Here is a 24,535-nt window from a genome sequence, read left to right on the forward strand (position 1 = left end):
GAACTTTGGAATAGGCAAAACTTTTCCTCCACCTCCATGTTTTCTTCCTGAACCCCCTATTTCAGAAAATACCAAAATTACCATTTTAAAAAATATATATATAGAATTTAAAGACTTTGTGGATTACAAAATTAAAAAGTTAACCTGTGTGGATTCCGAATTCTACAACACAAAATACAAATTTTATATTTTAGATTACATAATTTAAAATATAAAAGATTATACTCTTAAGTTAATCAACTCGTCCAAGTATATTTTTATTAAGATTCAATGGAAAAGCTTAAGTTCACCAACAAAATTCTTAACAATGACTATGCTATTGTGCTAATGAAACAACAATGTTAAGATGTCAAATTATTTGTAAAGATGAACAACGATTTTAAAAAATATTTTATCTTTCACAGTGTACTACCAAAATCTTTAATTCTTACGATTTGTGGAAGATTTTTCTAAATGTATTTAAAGATGTGTGGAAGGTTTTCTCAAATGTATGGTTTAGGGTTTAGGGTTTAGGGTTTAATATTCTAATAATAAGATGTGTGCATGAGAAGATGAAGAAAAATATTATAAGGTTTATTTTTTATCATTGAAAATGACAATTTCTTGTTTAAAATGTTTAATCTTCATTTTCTTATGAATTTTGAAAAACTATTGTTAATTTATTAAATAAGTTCGATATTTCGTGTAATGAATTTTTCGAAATATAAGTAAATGTGGATTGCACAATTATAAATATCTGATTAACTGTAATTTTCACTAATACAAACAAAAAAACTTTAACATTTATTTTTTTCAATAACTTACATAGATTCCCAAACAGATGATAAATTAATAAATATAAAAATTAAGTATTTTCATAATCAAAATTTAATGTAAAAGACAGTTTCTTCATGACGCACTTAATATGTAAATTCAAATAATCATCCAGTAGAAAATTATCACCTTTTATTAACTATTATAATAAAATTTTAAAATTCTTACCAACAATAATATATAACTAACAGTACTAAAAAACCACTGTGCACATGAGAATACAATTAAATTTTATAAAGAAAATAAAGACCTGTGACAAAATAGACAAGAAACAATAATATTGAATCTTCTGCTGACTTCAAAAATTGACTATACTGATAGTGATGAATTTATGAGGGAGCTTAGAATTTTTTGTGTCTATTTATACTTTATTTACTGTTTTACTTTAATATTTTTTGGGTGTATTTTTCTTATTTACTTATAGTAATTAAAACAGTATTAATATTTGCTTTTTCTTTGTCTTTTTAATATCATTTCGCTTGTATTAATAATTATTTTTCAAGTGAAATCTAAATTTGGACTAGAAAAGTTGTTAATTTTTGTTTCAATGTGTAATATGTAATTTTTTATTTTTGTTTTTCTTTTAGTAGTTTTTACTATTACGTAATCTTTATTTTTTTAAATTGTTTTTAACACTATTAAAATTAATTAAAAAACACAATAAACTATTTGGAAGTAGTTTTCATGATGTACCAGTCGGTCCGTAAGACACTTGAAGATCCGTCACCTGATCAAAGTCAACCGACACAATTGAAACCATGATATCGAAATAGAAGATTAGCAAACTAATAAATAATGAAAGATTAGGTAATATATTATTAATTATGATTAAAACATTTAATATAATCTTATAACAAAAAATCTATAATAATTATATAAATAGAGAATAAGTACATCATTGTCCAGTATTAATACCACCAAATATTAAACACCACCAAATATTAAACACCGAATAAAAATTATCGTTCTCATATTTCTAATCCTTATCCTTTGAGAAGAAATAGAAAAGAAATAAAATCCACTCCCAAATTGGTTGTAATAGTTGAATGAGTTGATTATAAATAATGGAAAAGCATATTCAATAATGGAAAAGCATATCATAAATAATTTTCCTTTCACGCATCAAATAAAATTCCACTAAAAGGACATTATTGAAAATGATATCAATCAAAATTCAGCCCTGAAAATCTAACCACAAATCACGACGTGCTTAAATATTTTCACCAATGATTCTATGAATATGTCACATTTTTATTTTTTTTATACAAATTACGATAAGACTATTAAAGTCACCTTAAAATTGGTCAAAGTCTTATTCAATCATAGTGGAAAAATATACATTTTTAATTAAAAATTCTTTTAAATAATCAAATAAAGTGAAAATATGACTAATGTCGTATTGTTTGGGAAAGAGTAAAGATATATTGAGAACTGTTTTCCAGTATACAACTTATAATAAGTAATGATATAAAGAAAAATCATTTTCGTTATTTTAAGTAAAAATTGAAATTTTTAAAAAATATATATTATCAACTTAATGTTAGTATATAATCTCTTACTAATAATAGAAGAAAGAGTATTTTTATCATAAAAAATAAAAATTTTAGGCAGAAAAATAAAAATTTAAGTTATAGGCAAATATTCAACTTGAGATACATGAAAATGTATATTTTCATTATTTTTCCCCCCTCACTAACTGAAAAATAAAATACATGAAATATAATAAAGAATAATATTTTTTTACTATTAAATAAGATAAATATTTTTTTATATTGGTCACTTTCCAATCTGTTCTTTTAAAACCAACTATCACTGTTAATAACTTTGATAAATATGGTAAAAAATACTATATTTATTTTTTTATATTTATTACTTAGTTGATACTGATAACTCTTTTAATACAAATTCTTATTTTGTACGTTTCTATATGCCAAGATAAAAAAAAAAAAGTTTTTGTTCTACCTGTGCATTCCAATTTAAAGGGTGTATTTATTTTCCACTACAGATTTCCACGAACAAATATAGATAGGAAAATACGAATATCAATAATTGAAAAATCAATTAAAAATAAAAAAACGAGATAAAAGAATTTCGTCGTTTCGTATAGTTGCAAAGATTTATGAAAAAAAAAACACTGTTGTAAAGGTATATATAATAAAATATAATTATGAACATATTTTATTATATATACATTTATAACTATTATATTATTATTAATTTATTAATATTGATATTATACTAAAATGAATATAATTAACTATATAATATAAATTAAAATAAGAAAAAATATTAATAAACATATACAAAATGATAATTAAAATAAAAATAATTAATTAATTTATGAAATAATTTTTTTAATAATAAGTAAAATTAAATAATAACACTAATAATAATATATTTTTTAATTAATTATAATAATTATTTTTTATTGGTTAAAATTAATTTATAGTAATATAAATAAAAAATTATTATATATATTATTTTATAATTTTTAAAATTATTATATTTATCAAATTACTTATAATTTTTCTTTTCATAAAGTTTATTATTAGGCAAAACAAATTTATTCACAATTTCTTTATTTTTTACTTTATTTATATTGATCAAAACAATTTCACTATTCTCATATTTTCTCTTCGATTTCACTCCATAATTTAAACAAATCATAACGGAAGTTTTTTAGGTTCTATGATATTTAAAAAAAAAATATTTTACAGATTTTAAGAGCTTTTCTAAAGAACTATCTTTTAGGGTTGGTATCTTAATTTTTCTTTTATGAAGTTTGAATTAATTTTTTAATAAAGTGATTTATGTATGTAGTTTTCAACCCAATATCCATATTTTATAGTCTTATTACTCAGTGTCTTAAAATTATTCACTAAGAAATTAATCGTTTAATTATAAATGAATTAACAACTAAAAAAAAAAAACTCTTTTTGTTTTCTTAATCAGTCGCTAGCATTTGTAAATGTTTTCTTTAGTCTAATTAGTGATAGAAAAAGTTGGTCTTGATGGCACAAACTTTTATTCATCGCGGATTATTATCGTTAGATATTACTTCTACGCTAATCAAGTGCTACTTTGACATGAACTACTTTTATATAAATATGAAGTCTAAATTGGTGTCTCTATTTTTTTAATATTTTAAAATTCAATATTTAATAAATGTATAAATCTCTTTATGATATTATTTCCATCTCTTTGAATTAATAATGTCCATATATATATTTTTATAATATTTTATCTTATCATATGTTAAAATTTTACATTAAATCAATATCAAAAATTTTCATGGCGTAAATATCATTTTATGAATCAATTCGGTAAGATTAAGTTAAACTTTAAAAGTTTATTTTCTATTTATAATCTATTTTAACTATAATTTATTGATTTTGTCAGATCTTTTACTGTTATACCACTCAAAATATATAGTCTCACACATATTTAACAAATTTTAACTTAAAAAAATTGTGTTAAAGATTCCAATTCATAATATTATATTATAAATATCACATACGGATGATGATGATGATAACTTAAGAGCTTAATATAATAACTAAATCGCAACGAGTTTAGTATTATCAATGTCAAGTTGAACCAATTTTATGAATATAAAAAATTATTTAACAGTGATAAATTTCAACTTGGAAGAATTTAAAAATAAAAAAACCCGTGATGTTTTATTTTGTGTATCATGAAAAGGCAAGTTGGGTAAGAAACTTTTGGAGTAATAGTGTAAAGGAATCATGCGTATACATGTGCCGACCGCGTATCTGCATAAGCCACTTGCCACAATTATACCCAAAAAAAATGACCTATTTCACTCATAAAGGTGAGAAACAAGTAACACAATCTCCCAAAATACTAAATGAATTGGACTACCTTTATACATTATTACATCAATATCTTAATAACTAAAACTATATCTTAATTTTTATAATTGACATACATCTTATCTAGTCTGACATTTCAATAAACAACAATCATAACATACATCTTATCTAGACTGACATTTCAATAAACAACAATCATATGTAATCGTATGAAAAAAATATTATTAAAAAAAAAAGAAATACAAAAAAAATATGAGAACTAAATCAAAACTCATATATTAACAAAAACGATACATAGATAATTTATATCTCTTAATAAATAACTCTAAAAAAATATTAGATGGAAACCTATTATACCAATGAAAATACCCTTTATGAATAAAACCGAAGTTAACAAATTTATCGGCACATGCATTTCGTTCACACAAAATGTGAGAAATCCTAAATATGATTTTTTCCACAGTAGTTAAGACAAGTGTTCTACCTATTACAAACAATTTAAAGAACATTAGTCATGGCAATAAATACAACATAAACAAGACAAAATCACATTCAAACTATAAACTAATAATAATAATTTTTTGAATTTGTTCAATAGTATTTATTGTTTCATAAAATTCAACAACCAAAGTCGTTTGAACATCAAGAAAACACAGAGAAACCACACAAAAATTATCTTATACTCCTGTGATAAATACCACCACAAGTACTAACCAGAAGAACCCTAACAACACCATTAATATTTATTTTGTCGAAATCTAGAAAAGAAAACTTTCATCACACAAAAAAGAGATTACACCTTTTAAACTATTCCATTTTATTAAATTACAAACACTTCACCTCACCTGTTATTTTATTATAATTTTTTGTGATATAATATATAAGACTATTATTTATTAGTTTTTGGAAAAAGTGTGCAGCATATTGATTGGCATAGAATGAGCAATGGAGTGAAGAATGTGACCTCATCCAAAGTGTGAAACCAATGAGGACTAGACCACTCTAGTGATTGGAAAAAGAGGAGCAAACCCCACACAAGGACTTGGAACGTGCAAATCCAAATCCTTTTATCTTTATATCTTTCAAATCCAACGTAACAAAAAAACACCAACACTTTTTCACACCCATCTAAATCCCGTTCTCTCTAACCATGACCTCCGTTTCTGACCCAGAGAAGCCGGTCACATCCCAAGAAGACGACGACGACGACGTTTCTCCAATCGAAGAGGTCCGTCTCACGGTCGCCAACACCGACGACCCGACCCGACCCGTATGGACCTTCCGGATGTGGCTCCTGGGTCTCCTCTCCTGCTCCCTCCTCTCCTTCCTCAACCAGTTCTTCGCCTACCGCACGGAGCCTCTCATCATCACTCAAATCACCATTCAAGTCGCCACACTCCCTATCGGCCACTTCATGGCCGCGGTTCTACCCGAAACCAAGTTCACTCTTCCCGGGTTCGGGTCCAAGTCATTCTCCCTCAACCCGGGCCCGTTTAACATGAAGGAGCACGTCCTCATTACCATATTCGCCAACGCCGGAAGCGCTTTCGGATCCGGGTCGCCCTACGCCGTTGGCATCGTTAACATTATCAAAGCCTTTTACGGACGCAGCATCTCCTTTTTTGCTTCTTGGCTTCTCATCATTACTACACAGGTTAGTGCCAACCACCACTTTATTCACCCACTAATTATTTTTAATTATTCTTAAATTACTATAAAATCATATATTAATTATCTAAGCTTTCCTTTTCATAATCGCGTAATGATTTGCCGTTTTCATATTATTATTTTACTCAAACCTTTTCTAAATTTTATTCCAAATATATTTTTTTTTCCTCTCCAATTGACCCTGTTGAATCATTTGGATTCAGAGTTTAGATTTTGTAAATAAATAAAGTATTATTCTGTAGAAAAAACTACACTTAAAATATGGAGATAAATTTCTCATATAATCTTCTCTATTTAAGTTTTTTTTGTTCTACATTTTTTTAATCAAAGGTGCAATTTATAGTCGTTCAAATTGATGATAACGAGAATAATTATTTTACTTTTTTTAAAAATGGAATAATTATGTTTTTATAATTATCATGTTGTGTATAGTTTTCTAATGTGGAGTTTATTATAATTTTCTAATTACTGAAGTGCTGTACAACAAGTAAAACTCATTGAATACACAGTTTAATTAATTTTTAATGACTATGTTATCACTACTACAAAGTATTGTATCGATTTTTGCAGATGACTAAAATTGTGAGCAATTTCTTTCTGCATGTATCAATTTTAACTTCCATTCTATTATTTTATTTTTTAAAAATTTCAAACTAAATAAATACAATTCAAAACTAAAAAAAATAGTTTCTGGAAAAAAAGTCTGAAACACAAAATTAGAAATTCATTCTAAAATTTCCAAAATTCAAAAAAATGTGTTATGAAAATCTAAAGTCAAAATATTTTTGGATAAAGAATTTTGAAAATAATTTTTATCTATACCCTCCATTTATTTAAAGTTATTTTTGTCATTTAATAGCAAATTTAGAGAGAATTTGACAAATTGTGACGGGCCTTTAATTGACGGCGTGTGTGCAGGTGTTAGGATATGGATGGGCCGGATTACTGAGGAAATATGTGGTGGAACCGGCCCATATGTGGTGGCCCAGCACTCTCGTCCAAGTTTCACTTTTCCGGTATGTCAATTTTTTCCTTATTTCATTTTTTCTATCAAACTTTTTGATAATTTTTTATAAGCATTCTTCTTTTCATATAATTACATTTCTGTTTCATCTCATAATACGTCTCCTATATTATTTTTTGTCAAATCAGTAACTTTTTTAATCAACAGAGGTTTATTTTTTTCTTAATTATTAAGAGTTTAATAAATATATTCTGTCAATCTATTTTTTTGTAAAATTACCATTTGTGCAACTATTATTAAAATTAATAATGCATTGGTTTGTGATGAGATGATGATGTAAAATTACAGTTTGTTTTCTCTTATTTGAATTGACGCTTACATCTTCTCTAGGTATATTAATTATTAATTTAAAATTTAATAATTTTTTTAAAATATATGTACTTTTTGTATTTATATTTTTTAAGAAAATGATTTTTTGACAACCAATTTTTCTGCTAGAATACAATTTTTTTAAGTGTTTGGATTACTTATGAGGTTGAGATATTTTTGTAAAATAGTAAAACATGGAAAAGATGTAATTTGAGTAAATATTTATATAGCGTGATATATGAAGTTCGCTCTTAGATGGTACATGTATCCGACGTATCGATTAAATGTCTAATTCAAAAAATATTTATTGGATTTCTGACAATTCTAACACGGATCTAACACAACTTTAAAAAAGAGAAATACATTAATTTTCTAAAAATTCAAACTTACTGTATAAATTTTTATTATGGTTATAAAAATAATGAAAAAATCATTTTGAACCAAAAATCATCTTTCTGCTAAAAAAAATGAAACATACTTAGTGCACATAAATATTTATTATCAATTTATATAATTTATAATTATATAATATATAGATCCGTATCTCCGCGTTATACATTTTAGAGATTATACGTATTTTTGTATTCGTGAGTGTCTGCATAAGTGTGATGGATTTAAACAAAAGAAAAAGTTTATTAATACCTCTCTAATGGAAGGTTACCCCATGCATGAATCTGACTTGAATTTAGATCAAGTGCACTCACAGTAGTGCTATTTGAATGAGGATAACGTAGAAGAGGGTTTCATTATTTGTGTATAGAAATAGTTTAGCCAAATCTTCATTAATTTTCCTAGAAAGAGAAAGACATAAAGAAGACTTTGTATTTTGTTCAAATAAAGACATTGAGCTGGCCCAGCTGGGTTCCAAGATTCTAGTCTAGCTGTAGCACAGCTGACTTTGGGACCACCTCACAGTTGACTACTACAACGTTAATATCAAGCATTTAATCTCACTTTTCCATTGCTTAAACATGTGGTCCTGAATTGACCTCACAATTAAGCATGAACAACTATTAGGAAACGACTTACGAACTATGAATGAGAGATGGAGAAAATGGCCACAGCAGCACGTGACCCATCATGCTAATTTCAATCAATTTTGAGTTTATCATTTTAAAAAGTATGCTATATTTGACACATTAATGTTTACAAGATTTTTTATCATCTTTATTTTACTTGACTTAGATTCTGATATGGACTACCGATACAAGATTTTCTATCATCATTATTTTACTTGACTTGGATTCCGATATATTGACAATGACAACCCACACATGGGAAAAATCATTGAGTTTTGACCAAATGCTAATACCGTGCAATCAAAACTTGTTAACTCTTAAACGTGTCAAATGATGTTTCGCCAGAACCACCTAGTCTTCAACCATAACGTTAATTTCTCTTTATGTGGATGTTTAGGATGGTCTCTTACACCTTACAGTAGCTTTAGGAGCTGTGTAGTTGTGAGGTAACAACATTAAAATGAACACCGAGAAATCAAGTATGTAACAAGGGAAACATGTGCGAAGCAATAAAAGTTTCACATGCAATCACATAGTATGCAGACTCTGTATTGATGTACTTATGAACTACTCTATACTTACATAAATGGTTTTTTTTTTGTATCCAGAGCATTGCATGAGAAAGATGACCAACGACTTTCACGGGCGAAGTTTTTCTTTATTGCACTATTGTGCAGTTTTGTGTGGTACGTGATCCCTGGATACTTGTTCACAACGCTCACAAACATCTCATGGGTGTGTTGGATATTCTCCAAGTCAGTCACAGCTCAGCAGATAGGGTCAGGCATGAGGGGCCTTGGAGTTGGAGCCCTCACACTTGATTGGGCTGCTGTGGCATCATTCTTGTTCAGCCCTCTTATCTCACCCTTCTTTGCCATTGTCAATATTTTTGTGGGCTACGCATTAATAGTCTATGCTGTTATTCCTATAGCTTATTGGGGCCTCAATGTCTACAATGCCAAGAGGTTTCCCATTTTCTCCTCACACTTATTTACAGCACAAGGTCAAAGGTACAACATACCTGCTATTGTAGACGACCATTTCGAGTTAAGTGTTGCAGAGTATGAAAAGCAAGGGAGAATTCATCTCAGTGTGTTTTTCGCCCTCACTTATGGCTTCGGATTTGCCACCATAGCATCCACCCTCACACATGTGTTCTGCTTCTATGGAAGGTAATGCCACTCAAATTATTTTGTGGTGATGCTTAATTTCTTACTATATTAACTTAGTAATAAGATGATAATAAAGAAGACTGATGTTACTGCCTTTGGAATTCTGGAATAAACATGGAGTAGAATGTTCTAAATTCTATATTGCTCTGGTTGCAAATTTTTTTAATGTAATACTCTCTTTACATTGCATGTTAAACCAGTAAATGTCTTACATTTGAGAAAATATTCTCAGAACACTAGATTAGGCAATGTACTACCTTCAGTATGTCAGGTTAGAACAATATGATTCTTTCCACAATTTTCTTAAGGTTCATATGCAATGTCTTAACTGTAAGGCCATGAAACATTACGACAAAAAATTATATTTTTTTAGATTATCAGCTATATCATTAAACAAAAGATCATATGTTGATGTATTACCAAACATGCAGGGAGATTATGGAGCGCTATCGTGCTTCTTCCAAAGGGAAAGAAGATATTCACACAAAATTGATGAAAAGATACAAAGACATACCTTCCTGGTGGTTTTATTTATTGCTGGTTGTGACTCTTGTGGTTTCTCTCGCACTATGCATCTTTCTAAATGACCAGGTTCAAATGCCCTGGTGGGGACTTCTCTTTGCGGGAGCCCTAGCTTTCGGATTTACCCTCCCCATTAGCATCATCACTGCCACCACAAACCAGGTTAGAGACTGCAACTTCTGCTCTCCGTTATATGATAGTACATGCATATTTGTGCAGAAATTTAACTTGATTTGAAATTATAGTATTGTTTCAAATACTAACTATGCTAAAAACTTGAGCTTTTCGATGCGCATATATGATGTATTTTATTTCTAACAATTACCCACAAAACGATATGAATATATACACATTTCAATTTTATATAGATAAAAAATCCGGTTTGAATTGACATGAAGTTAGAAACTTGACACAAAACTAGATACAGTAATGCCTAAAATGCTTTTCAATGGTTACTTCGGAATTTAAGAACAATGTTAGATAAGATGTTGATAGAGCGTTTGCAACTTGTATTTAATCTTAGTTCGAAAGCTCTCTTGTCGTTTTAAACAATAAGTATGTTAGAATCTAAATTTTTACTTTTGCCCTTTTTTGCTGTGTGTTCAGACACCAGGGTTGAATATCATCACTGAGTATGTCTTTGGTCTCATTTACCCGGGAAGACCAATTGCAAATGTCTGCTTCAAAACCTATGGTTACATTAGCATGGCCCAGGCTGTCTCTTTCCTCAGTGATTTCAAACTTGGGCACTACATGAAAATCCCTCCAAGATCAATGTTCTTGGTTCAGGTACATTCTTAATAAAGCGCACACACAAAAACAACTCACCTTGTATATATGCTTACAAAGATATTTTCTTTTATTCAGTAGTTTATGTGTGTGCTATCAATGTATTCACACATGTATGTATGCATGGACAGTTCATAGGTACAATGCTCGCTGGAACCATCAACATTGGGGTAGCATGGTGGTTGCTGAACTCCATCAAGAACATATGTCATGATGATCTCCTTCCTGCAGACAGTCCCTGGACATGCCCTGGTGACCGTGTATTCTTTGATGCATCAGTTATTTGGGGCCTTGTGGGGCCAAAGCGAATCTTTGGTTCTCAAGGAAACTACAGTGCAATGAATTGGTTTTTCCTTGGAGGGGCTTTAGGACCCGTAATTGTTTGGCTATTGCACAAAGCATTTCCAAAACAGTCATGGATTCCACTGATCAACCTCCCAATTCTCCTGGGAGCAACTGGAATGATGCCACCAGCAACACCATTGAACTACAATGCATGGATTTTGGTGGGGACAATTTTCAACTTCTTTATCTTCCGTTACAGAAAGAAATGGTGGCAGAGGTACAACTATGTTCTGTCAGCGGCACTTGACAGTGGGGTTGCTTTCATGACTGTCTTACTCTACTTCACATTGGGCTTGGAAAACAGGAGTCTAAATTGGTGGGGAAATGACGGTGAACATTGTCCACTCGCAGCTTGCCCAACTGCAAAAGGCATAATCGTTGATGGTTGCCCTGCAAACTAGTCATAGGTTTTGTGCCTCTTAATGGTTTCATTACAATACCACGCATAAAAAAACACTTATTTGTAACACATGCAAAATGTAGAAAATGAAAGACCAGTATTTTCAAGTAAATAGCTATTGTTACATGGTTTATAGCACTTGTGATTGAATATTGATGTGGTTTCTTACTGTGATGTATTACTAATGGCAGAAATGGTTAGTGATTTTGAGTATTACAAAAGTGACAATAGTCCCACTTTCTCTAATTTATTCTCTTTCAAAGATTTACATTTTTTTCCCAAAAGGTGTACAAACTGACTTTTTGTATTTTTAATATGTAGCTAGACAGTACAAAAAGACAAAAGACCTAGACTTCCCCACTCAACATCATAAACAGAACTTCTTAAACGCGTCAAATATGACATTTTGTTTTATTATAAGATATGAAAATGTCTCGACTTCTACCTTTTTATTTCTCCATTTCTTTTTAAAAAAATGAAGTCAATGACTTTTTATTTTTGTTATTCGGAAAAACGAAGTCAGTGATACTTAGCATTTTTAATTTAATTTAAGCTTTTAAAAATACATTAATATAATCTCTTTTCTTAAATGATGATCCTTTCATTTATGTTCATGTCATATGCTTTTATTTAAAAATAAATTAAATTTAAAACGTTCAAAATCATAGAATGGTTTTTTTTTAAAATATTATAATAAAAATGGTGGACATGCTTGAAAGTTTAGTTGAGGTATGCATTTTTTAAATTTTTTTTTTAATCATATGTGATTCGTTTAGGAAATATATATATGTCTATGTAATTTTAGTTTTGTCTTGACTCTTGGTTGTCATGACCTTTTCTTAATTTGATAATTAAGAGTGTGTTTAATAAGAATTTCATTGTATAAAAATTGGTTTGAAGTAGAAAAAGGAAATAGTTTATTTAAACGAAAAGAAACAAAACATTTGTAAAAAAAAAAAAAATTATTCACAAAAACTTTGTAACACATACATTATAATTTCTAAAATGTTTTTAGCTGCTTCAAAATAATTTGTCTCTTATTTTTATAATTATATTCAAAATTTATACAATAAATTTAAATTTTTTAAAAAATAATATATATTTTTATTTAAAATTATGTTAAAATTTTATTAAAATTATTAAAAATTTAACAAATATTTTTTAAATTAAATACTTCACAAATATTTATTCTACACATATAGTTTCAATATGAACACACAAACGAGGGTGAAAAGCCTTATAGAAAAAAACACATATCAGTCTTCTTAGAAATTTATGCATGGAAAGATCTTCCTTGCTGCGAGGAAAAACTAGTTTTCCTCATTACGACTTCCAAATATAATAGAATAAAAACAACACTCTCAAAGTTTTCAAAAATGAGAAGGTGATATATTTACATCATCAATAATAAATGTGTACACCAAACATTTTAAATTAATATTTTTATTATTTTTATTTTATTTTGTAATTAAAAATATTATATTATTATGAGAAGTATCAAGTGTATCTTTTTATCTATTAGGTGATGATAATTTGAATAAAAAAATAAAAAGATGTTTTTAATAAAAATATAGATAAAATGAAAAATGTAAAAATAATTTGTAAAATTAAAAAAGTTAAAAAATTAATATTTAGTGTAAAGTGTGGCGTGTAAAAAATCATTTTCCTTTACTATTTGAAGTCTGAAACAAAAGTTTTCCATTTTTGTCTCTGACAGCACAGCACAGCACAGCATGTGGTTCGACACAGAGAACCCAAACACAAGCGAAGTGGACGAAGACGAGGTGTCTCCCATTGAGGAAGTTCGTCTCACAGTATCCAACTCCGACGACCCGACCCAACCAATATGGACCTTCCGTGTGTGGTTCCTGGGTCTTCTCTTCTGCTGCCTCCTCTCCTTCATCAACCAGTCCTTCGCCTACCGCACCGAGCCTCTTATCATGGTTCAGACCTCCATTCAGGTGGCTGTTCTTCCCGTGGCGCACTTCATGGCCGTGGTTCTACCCAAGACCAAGTTCACAATCCCCGGGTTCGGTCCCAGGAGCTTCTCCTTCAACCCGGGTCCGTTTAACGTGAAGGAGCACGTGCTGATTACCATGTTCGCCAATGCCGGAAGCGCTTTCGGGTCCGGGTCTCCATACGCTGTTGGCATCGTTAACATTATTAAAGCCTTTTACGGACGCGGCATCTCCTTTTTCGCCTCTTGGCTTCTCATAGTTACTACACAGGTTCCAACACACATATTTTGTACATCAACACTCAAATACCAGTAAAATATGGGATTGAAAAACTATTTATTGAATTTTTAATAATTTTAATATATATATATATATATATTAATTTTCTAAAATCTATGATGCATGTGCAGGTGCTAGGATACGGGTGGGCTGGGTTACTGAGGAAATACGTTGTTGAACCACCACATATGTGGTGGCCAGGCTCCCTTGTCCAAGCTTCAGTTTTCCGGTAGGTCAATCAAAATTATTTAAGGCTATTATTTTTTATTTTTCCAAATTATTTTAAGACTTTAATTAATGTCACTATATACAATTTTTACACTCTAAAAAGATCAAAAAATTACTATTGACTTTTGTATAAAATATAACAGTCGAATTTTTAAATATATTTTTGAATTAATAATATGTAAACTACTTTCTATTACTACTGCTTTTATCAAAAGACTGAACAATTTAAAATACATAATTTATTAATTGTTATTAAGTAAAAAACAAACAAGTCTCCAATGAAAAGAGAAAATATTTAAAATAAATAAATAAATTCTAAAAGGAATTTTTATAAAAAAAAAAATAACCTGGCCGTCAAGAATTAACATAACAATTGAGTTTGACCAACGAGGTATTTTCAATTTTTTTTATTACCACTCGATAATCAAAATATTGATATTTTAATTATATAATTTTGTTAACTTGCTAAGTATATTTTTTTAGCCACCAAAATGGAAACGACTTACTAAGCCTGAAGGAAGTCAATGAATATGGGCGCCACGCTAATAGACAGCATATGGCCCACTGGGCTAATAAACAGCATATGGCCCACTGGGCTAGTTTTGTAATCAAGGATGTTTCTTCTTGCACCTTCATATCTTCTTCTGCCACCTCCATACACAACATGAAAATACATTTTTATCCTTCTTGTGTCATCCCATAGAATAACTTTCGGATTATGTAATTCTTAAACGCATTTGAAAAAAGACTTCCAGATTATGTAATCTGAAAAGTAATCATGCATCTGAAAAAAAACTTCCGGATTATATAATCCAGAAGCTAATTACAAATTTAAAAAATGACTTCCAAATTATGTAATCCAAAATATTATAGAGGAGCATTTTTAAAAATACGAAAATCTATGGAGGTGAGAGAAGAAGGTATGGAGTTGCACAATGTGGGGCTAACTCATCCTGCAACTCCGTAATTTCAACCTCTATCACGCTTATTTTTAGATTTGGATTGTCTTTTTTTTTAATTATAAGTTTAAAATATGAAATATCAATATTTTTAATATAAAATGTATGATTTAAAAAAAATTATATTTTTGAAATATAAAATACATTATGAATTGTGTAGAGTATGTTTTTAAATCTACAAATCCATTTCAAAATATATATTTAGATTTCGAAATATATTTCGTAATACATAATTTAATTTGAATTGTAAAATTTAAAATATATTTCATAAATTTGAAGTAGGACACTTTTATCTTTTCATCACCTTATGTGGGTGCACCTTCAAAGGGAGGTGCAAAATGCATTGACTTCGATTTGGACTTACTTTTGTTTCCTAAGAAGTCAATGCCCATTTTTATGTTAATAATCATTATGAAATTAATTATAAAACCAATAAAATTATGTTTGATATTTATTTTAATAGTATTCAGCATTGTATTCAAATGAATAATGAATTATTATATTAGACTTACAAAATAAATAAAAAACCTACTCTTAGGTGATACAAAAATTAGAGATGAAAATATTAGTTATTAATTTGATGTGTTATCTATAACCATTTTTTATGAGAATTATGTTATTTAGTGATATATTTTTTTAACACTGTAATTATTTCATCTACACATTTAATTTCTAATGTCTTCTACATAAAATAAAAAAGATAAATTAAAATATATTTGAAATATTTATATATTTCAATTTATATATAACAATATATAATTTTGATTTTCTTAAAAAATTATTTTAGGTATAATTATTTTCTTATCATATACGTCATATAGTAGTTAATTTTATTGTAATAGTTTGAATCAACTTTTATTTTTCATCAAATAAATAAAAAATTCAAATTAAAACACATTTAAAAGAAGTTGTATATTTATAACATTTTAATTATATTATAAAATATTTACTCAAATTAGTTTTTCAAATTTTCAAAAATACAAACCCGTATTTATCTGCGCTATAGAGTGAATAATTACTCGTGTATGTCATTCGGTATACTATTAACGAATGACTAAATTTACAAAATGCACTAAATATTCATACGTAACTCATTTGAACATGTACCAAATTCGATAGAAGATAGATTGAGTTTGATTTTCATATAAACATGATTTTTTAGTACCTTAATCTTTTTAAATTTTCTTTTTTACTCTCTCAATAAAAATTTCACTATCTTAACTTTAATATGTAATGATTTTAGTACATATAGTTAGAAATCTATATTTATACTTTTTTTCAAGTGGATTATAAATCTTATAAGATAAATATATCTATTTTTTGTGTGGATAAATTTGTATTTTTTTGTTTCGGATAAATTTTTATTTGACCATTTTACTTTTTTAACAATTTTTTTACCACCTTTAGTTCCTCAGTTTTTTTAGTCACCACTTTAGTTCCTCTCAATGTGATTGTGTATTATTAAAACAAAACATTTTTTTTTTTTACTTTAAAACAGTGCAATTTTTTATAGTATAAAAATGTTTAAAACTTCTTCGTGAAATCAGACATAAAAATAAAATAAAAAATGCAACTTACAAATTTCCAACTTCCAACTTATTAACTATTAAAAATCCTATTTTACGTTCTTTAAAAAATATAGTTTAGTTTAACCTATTGTAGACTAATGAGTCAATAGTCTTTTTAATTATCTTTTTAAGAATATAATTTACTTTTGAAAAATTATTTTTTTTATAAGTAATGATACATTTACAATCCACATTTTTTTATATAATCATATTACAATTCTTAATATTATTATTTTAATATTTTTTGATATAATTTAATTAAAAATTTATTTTTTATTATATATATTTTATTTTTAAACTCATCACATCAACCTGTGTTCTATACAACTGGGTTATCAAAACATCATTTTCCTATTAGTCTCATAAAAGGTGAAGGTGGAGTAAGTGTCATTTGAGTTCGACTTTGGTGTCGATGTTGTTATTTTAAAGAAGGATCATGATACATTCATACTCTATAAAGTAAAAACACACTCTTAACAAACAAATAAATTAATATTTTAACTATTTTAATTTTAATTTTTAATTTAAAATAAAATAATATTATTATAAAGGGTTGTGGAGTAGTTTTATTTACTATTTTCTGGTGTTAACAAAACTTTTTTCCTTTATGATGATACAATTTGACACCCTTTAAATATTGATACCGACACTTAAATAATAATATTTTTTAATTTAAAATTTTAATATACATTATTATTATATTATGAAAGTGCTGTTAAGTGATTTTTTTTTGGAAAAGTATCAACAAAACTTTTTTCATTTAATAATTCATCATATTCTAGACACTTGACAACACATTAAAATATTATTTGATTGATCTGTGAAGTATATGTTTGTTACTATTTTTGGTGTAAACATATCAACACCCTTCACCATATCACTTCGTTTGATTAACCAAACCACCGACTTTTTTTGGATAGAAGAAAAATCAGTAACCCATCCATTCAACAACTGACTCAAAATCTTGATTGAGTCAATATGCATTCATGACATACTTATAGACATTGTGGCCATGCAGAGCAATGCATGAGACGGATAACAACAGAGCAAGAACAAAGTTTTTCTTTTATGCACTATTGTGCAGTATGGCGTGGTACGTGATCCCTGGATACTTGTTCACAACGCTCACAAACATCTCATGGGTGTGTTGGATATTCTCCAAGTCAGTCACAGCTCAGCAGATAGGTTCAGGCATGAGGGGCCTTGGAGTTGGAGCCCTCACACTTGATTGGGTTGCTGTGACATCATTCTTGTTCAGCCCTCTTATCTCACCCTTCTTTGCCATTGTCAATATTTTTGTGGGCTACACATTAATAGTCTATGTTGTTACTCCTATAGCTTACTGGGGCCTCAATGTGTACAATGCCAAGAGGTTTCCCATTTTCTCTTCACACTTATTTACAGTACAAGGTCAAAGGTACAACATACCTGCTATTGTAGACGACCATTTCAAGTTAAATGTTGCAGAGTATGAAAAGCAAGGGAGAATTCATCTCAGTGTGTTTTTCGCCCTCAGTTATGGCTTCGGATTTGCCACCATAGCATCCACCCTCACACATGTGTTCTGCTTCTATGGAAGGTAATGCCACTCAAATTATTTTGTCTTAATTTCTTACTATATTAACTTAGTAATAAGATGATAGTAAAGAAGACTGATGTTACTGCCTTTGAAATTCTGGAATAAACACGGAGTACAATGTTCTAAATTCTATATTGTCCTGGTTGCAAATTTTGTAATGTAATACACACTTTACAGTTGCATGCCGTGCAAACCGATAAATGTCTTACATTTGAGAAAATATTCTCGGAACACTAGATTATTAGGTTAGGTAATGTACTCAGGACCTTCAGTATGTCAGTCTAGAAGAATATGACTCTTTCCACAATTTTCTCAAGGTTCACATGCAATGTCTTAACATGTAAGGCACACAAATTTATATTTTTTTAGACTATCAGCTATATCATTAAACAAAAGATCATATGTTGACGTATTACCAAACATGCAGGGAGATTATGGAGCGCTATCGTGCTTCTTTCAACGTGACAGAAGATATTCACACAAAATTGATGAAAAGATACAAAGACATACCTTCGTGGTGGTTTTATTTATTGCTGGTTGTGACCCTTGTGGTTTCTCTCGCACTATGCATCTTTCTAAAGGACCAGGTTCAAATGCCCTGGTGGGGACTTCTCTTTGCGGTAGCCCTAGCTTTTGGATTTACCCTCCCCGTTAGCATCATTACTGCCACCACAAACCAGGTTAGAGACTGCAACTTTTGCACCCTGTTATATGATATAACACATGCATATTTTTGCAGAAATTTAACTCAATTTGAAAGACCACTTATGGTATAGGTCGAGCTACAAGCGAATCGTCATAGGAATTCTAATATTGTTTCAAATACTAGCTATACTAAAAGCTTGTGCTTTTCGATCAACATATATGATGTATTTTATTTATAACATTTACCCACAAAATGATATGAATATATACACATTTCAATTTGATATATAAAAAAAAATCATGTCTGAATTGGCATGAATGTCTCGTCACAACACTAGGTACAGTAATACCTAAAATGATTTCTCAATGGTTACTTCAGAACAATGTAAGATAAGATGTTGATAGAGTGTTTGCATCTTGTATTTAATTTTAGCTCGAAAGCTTTCCTGTCGTTTTAAACAATAGGTACGTTGTTCACGGAACCACATAATCTAAATTTTTACTTTTGCCCTTTTTTGTTGTGTGTTCAGACACCAGGTTTGAATGTCATCGCTGAGTATGTCTTTGGTCTCATTTACCCGGGAAGACCAATTGCAAATGTCTGCTTCAAAACCTATGGTTACATTAGCATGGCCCAGTCTGTCTCTTTCCTCAGTGATTTCAAACTTGGGCACTACATGAAAATCCCTCCAAGATCAATGTTCTTGGTTCAGGTACATTATTAATAAAGCGCACACACAAAAATAGCTCACCTTGTATATATGCTGACAAAGATATTGCATTTTATTCTGTAGTTTCTGTGTGTGTACTCAATTTATTCACACATGTGTGTATGCATGCACAGTTCATTGGTACAATGCTGGCTGGAACCATCAACATTGGGGTAGCATGGTGGTTGCTGAACTCCATCAAGAACATATGTCATGATGATCTCCTTCCTGCAGACAGTCCATGGACATGCCCTGGTGACCGTGTATTCTTTGATGCATCAGTTATTTGGGGCCTTGTGGGGCCAAAGCGAATCTTTGGTTCTCAAGGAAACTACAGTGCAATGAATTGGTTTTTCCTTGGTGGGGCTTTAGGACCCGTAATTGTTTGGCTATTGCACAAAGCATTTCCGAAACAGTCATGGATTCCACTGATCAACCTCCCAGTTCTCCTGGGAGCAACTGGAATGATGCCACCAGCAACACCATTGAACTACAATGCATGGATCTTGGTGGGGACAATTTTTAACTTCTTTATCTTCCGTTACAGAAAGAAATGGTGGCAGAGGTACAACTATGTTCTGTCAGCGGCACTTGACAGTGGGGTTGCTTTTATGACTGTTTTACTCTACTTCACATTGGGCTTGGAAAACAGGAGTCTAAATTGGTGGGGAAATGATGGTGAACATTGTCCACTGGCAGCTTGCCCAACTGCAAAAGGCGTAATCGTTGATGGTTGCCCTGCAAACTAGTCATAGGTTTTGTGCCTCTTAATGGTTTCATTACAATACCACGCATAAAAAAACACTTATTTGTAACACATGCAAAATGTAGAAAATGAAAGACCTATATTTTCAAGTAAATAGCTATTGTTACATGGTTTAGCACTTGTCATTGAATATGGATCTTACTGTGATGCATAGCTAATGGCAGAAATGGTTAGTAATTTTGAGTATTACAAAAGCGACAATAGTCCCACTTTCTCTAATTTATTCTCTTTCAAAGATTTACATTTTTTTCCCAAAAAGGTTTACAAACTGAAACTTTTTATATTTTTAATTTGTAGCTAGACCGGTCAGTTTGACTTAATCTACCAGGAGTATTTCTTCTTGCACCTATACATTTTTCTATGCAATACCAGAATTATCCTTGATAATTTTGGATAATTCTGGAATAAGGATTCCATAAACAAAAGGTATTTCTGGAATAGTAGTTCTATAAGCAAAATGTGTTTCCAGAATTTATAAAATGTGTTCTGAAAAGTATGATCTAGAAATATTTCAGAAAGAGTAATCTGAAAGTCATTTTTAAAAGGAATAAAATAATCTTTTATAAAAATGATGGTGCAGGAAGTCATTTGTTGGGGGTGCAGGGAGAAACAGCCATCCACAAAATTTGGTCCTGGCATACATGGGCCAAGAAAGCCCACATGACCAATTATAGGCTGCTTCTTCCTGCACCTCCATACCTTCTTCTCTCACTTCCATAGATTTTCGTATTTCCAAAAATGCTCCTCTGTAATATTCCGGATTACATAATCTGGAAGTCATTTTTCAAATTTGTAATTAGCTTCCGGATTATATAATCTGGAAGTCTTTTTTCAGATGCATGATTACTTTATGGATTACATAATCCGGAAGTCTTTTTTAACTTTCGAATTATGTAATCCGGAAGTCTTTTTTCAAATGGGTTTCTGGATTACATAATCCGGAAGTTATTCTATGGAGGTGGCACAAGAAGGATAAAAATGTATTTTCATGTTATGTATGGAAGTGCCAGAAGAAGATATGGAGGTGCAAGAAGAAACAGTCCCAATTATAAACATGTTTCATATTGGGCTGCTGCACCGGTGTAAGAAGAAAGAGTCTTGATATTGATATTCACATTTCCTCTCATTTTTGGGTATTCTCCTCCATAACTTATTTGAGACTCCGTAGGTTAAGCAAAAGACCATTCTATCCTCAAAAAATACATTATAGATTCTACAATTTAAAAATGTAATTTTTATTTGTTTACATTTCTCATATTGATAATCTAGAAGGTATTTTTAATCATAAAATTACATTTCATATTATAAAATTAGAAAGATATTTCTAAATTTAAAAATACTTCCTGAATTCTTGTAATACGAAAATACCTTCAAATTCTGTTATCGCATATTTTCTATTGAAAATCTCATATCACTAAATATAAAAATATAAAAAAATATAAACTTTATCTTAGAAACTAATTTTATAAAATTAAATATCATATCAGAATTATTTAAAATTAAAATTGGTGGGAAATATCACAGTGAACATTCTCCACTCGCGCAGCTTGCCAAAGGCGTAACGGTTAATGGTTGCCCAACAAATTAGTGATACATTTTAGGTCTCTTTAGCGGTTTCATTAAACTGCATTAATCTTAAGTTTTATACCCTTTTTTTTTTTCATTTTTATTATAAATTGTCACCTTGATATAAAATATTAGAATCAAACATTTCTACAAATAATTTTATAGTTAATTATACTTAAGGTGTCCTAAAAAATAGATGTTATTCTTTTTCCTATCGAAATATTTCTTTATTTACATTTTTACTTAGTTACTGAAAAATAAATATGTATGTTTTTTTATTAACAAACTATATTATAATAACAAATCAATAAATATTTTTCAAAAAAAGCATTAAATATTATAAATTATTTTTGTGTGAAAAAAATTTCTCTTTTGTAAAACAATTTAAAATTTATCACCTAAACATTGAATAATTTAGTAGAGAACAAAATTCATCGAATAATTTAAATATAATATTTGAACCATTTTTTTGTCAATATTTATAAAAAAAAGAACTTTAGAATTTTATCAAAAATATGCAAAGAAACATGAATTTTCTGTTGAAATGGTTCGATTTAATGAAAACAAAAAAATGGAAAAGTTTGGAAGCATTATTTCTTTACTCATTTCACAACCACACAACTACTCAAATTATTTATCCATCAAAATTCCAATATCGACAAGTTCTACCAGCAAGAAATAAAACTAATTAATCTAAATTTTATTAAAAAATAATTATGAAGTTATATAAATTTTCTAAATGTATTGAAGAGAAAAAGTAGGGTTGAAAATTATAATAAAAGTATATAAAATTAGAATTAATACTTTTTAATTATAGCTTACTCTCTCCCCTAAAAATACTAAAAACTTACATTAAAAAAAAAAACTTTTTAACTGTTAAGATGTGTTCATGCATTAGAATAGGCATTAAAGTAAATAGCTAGTATTACTTGGTTTATTACCCTTCTTCATCATAAATAATTATCTCATTTAAGTTAATTTCAATTAATAACATGTTTGAATTTCGTAAACATTTATAAAGAAAATAAGAAAAATAAATAAATTATAAGAAATTTTGTTCAAAATTATTTAATTTAAAAGTATTTATTTATGAAGAAATTTTTCTTATTTTTTTCTTTCGAATATCAAAAAGAGTCATATACTTGACCTAAGAATAAAAATGTGTTAATCCAATGAAGCTCTCTACTATTCAACATGAATTAAAATATATTATCTAATTTTCATACATGTTTTATTTAATTAATACGTCCAAAATTAATCTAATTTACCGAATACATTCAGCTACAACTTATATATTTTTATTATATAAAGCATATATATTATTTGTGGAACTAGCCACTAGGAAATATTAAACTTGAGTCCACCTTAAAACTATTCCCGAAGAAGCTGCAACTAAAGTCCAGTCAAATTTAGGTCACAGAGATGAATATTAAAATCCAGCTTTTAAGCTTTTTACTACTACTTGTTCTAATAAACTATTCCAAATTAAACTACCATTTGCAAACAAACAAACACCCCACTTGCTCCATTGCAAACATTAAATTATGAATCACCTCTTAAAACATAGTCAACTTGACCCAATTTTATACAACAACTTACACTTCCTATTAAACTAACTGTTACACAATGCCTTTTCAATTTTTTTTTTCATTAAATAAATGGTATTGTAACACTGTTTTAGATAACATTTAATTCAAACAAATTGAGTAAATCACATAAATATTTTATGACATTTTCTTAAATCGTATTACAAAATCCTTTTATTTTTAAATGTAGTTTTTTAAGAAAACGTTACACAAAAATCTAATCAAATTAATTAATTATTACAGAACTTTACTATTAGTTATCAATGGAAAAAAATATTTATACTTATAAAGGTGATATTTTTATTTCAAATTGATATATATTTACTTCATTATTTTAATATGTATTTTTTATTTCATATCAATTTTGTGAAAGTGCTAAAGCATTTTTGGTACTGAAAGTAACTTTAAAGTTAATTATATATATATATATATATATATATATATATATATATATAAATCATCATTACATACTAAAAAATTATCATAAAAATAGTAAATTTTTTATAGGGTTTAGTTTTAATTAAATGATAATAATTTATTATTTACTTTTTATAAAACAAATGATAATATCTTTTCTGTCAAACACATCCAATAACGTTAGACTAGTAATGTTTATATAAAGATTCAATGTAATAAAAACATACAACTATAAATGAATAGATTTCATCAATATTTATTTTATATTAAAATAATATTTTTTCTAAACTGTATATTTTTATATTATAAAATAACTTATAATCTAGTGTCAGTATAAATTTTATGATATTATTAAATACTTATATATTTTATAAAAAATC

The 24,535-nt window shown here is 28.6% G+C and overlaps 2 protein-coding genes across 2 annotated transcripts; both read left to right on the plus strand.

The window, feature by feature from the left end:
- The first annotated feature begins 5,626 nt into the window (after window positions 1-5,626).
- LOC137832731 (oligopeptide transporter 4-like) lies at window positions 5,627-12,032 on the plus strand. Its single transcript, XM_068641046.1, has 6 exons — window positions 5,627-6,300; window positions 7,233-7,330; window positions 9,275-9,838; window positions 10,270-10,522; window positions 10,967-11,149; window positions 11,281-12,032. Exons 1-6 carry the CDS (start codon window positions 5,797-5,799, stop codon window positions 11,893-11,895), a joined length of 2,217 nt encoding a protein of 738 aa, XP_068497147.1. The 5' UTR covers window positions 5,627-5,796; the 3' UTR covers window positions 11,896-12,032.
- A 1,502-nt stretch (window positions 12,033-13,534) lies between these two features.
- LOC137832734 (oligopeptide transporter 4-like) lies at window positions 13,535-20,680 on the plus strand. The gene is made up of 6 exons (XM_068641051.1): window positions 13,535-14,122; window positions 14,263-14,360; window positions 17,905-18,465; window positions 18,893-19,145; window positions 19,641-19,823; window positions 19,955-20,680. The coding sequence occupies exons 1-6, from the start codon at window positions 13,628-13,630 to the stop codon at window positions 20,567-20,569; spliced, it is 2,205 nt and encodes a 734-aa protein (XP_068497152.1). The 5' UTR covers window positions 13,535-13,627; the 3' UTR covers window positions 20,570-20,680.
- The last annotated feature ends 3,855 nt before the right edge of the window (window positions 20,681-24,535 follow it).

This window comes from Phaseolus vulgaris, chromosome 6 (assembly GCF_000499845.2).
Source record: "Phaseolus vulgaris cultivar G19833 chromosome 6, P. vulgaris v2.0, whole genome shotgun sequence".
NCBI classification, from domain to species: Eukaryota; Viridiplantae; Streptophyta; class Magnoliopsida; order Fabales; family Fabaceae; genus Phaseolus; species Phaseolus vulgaris.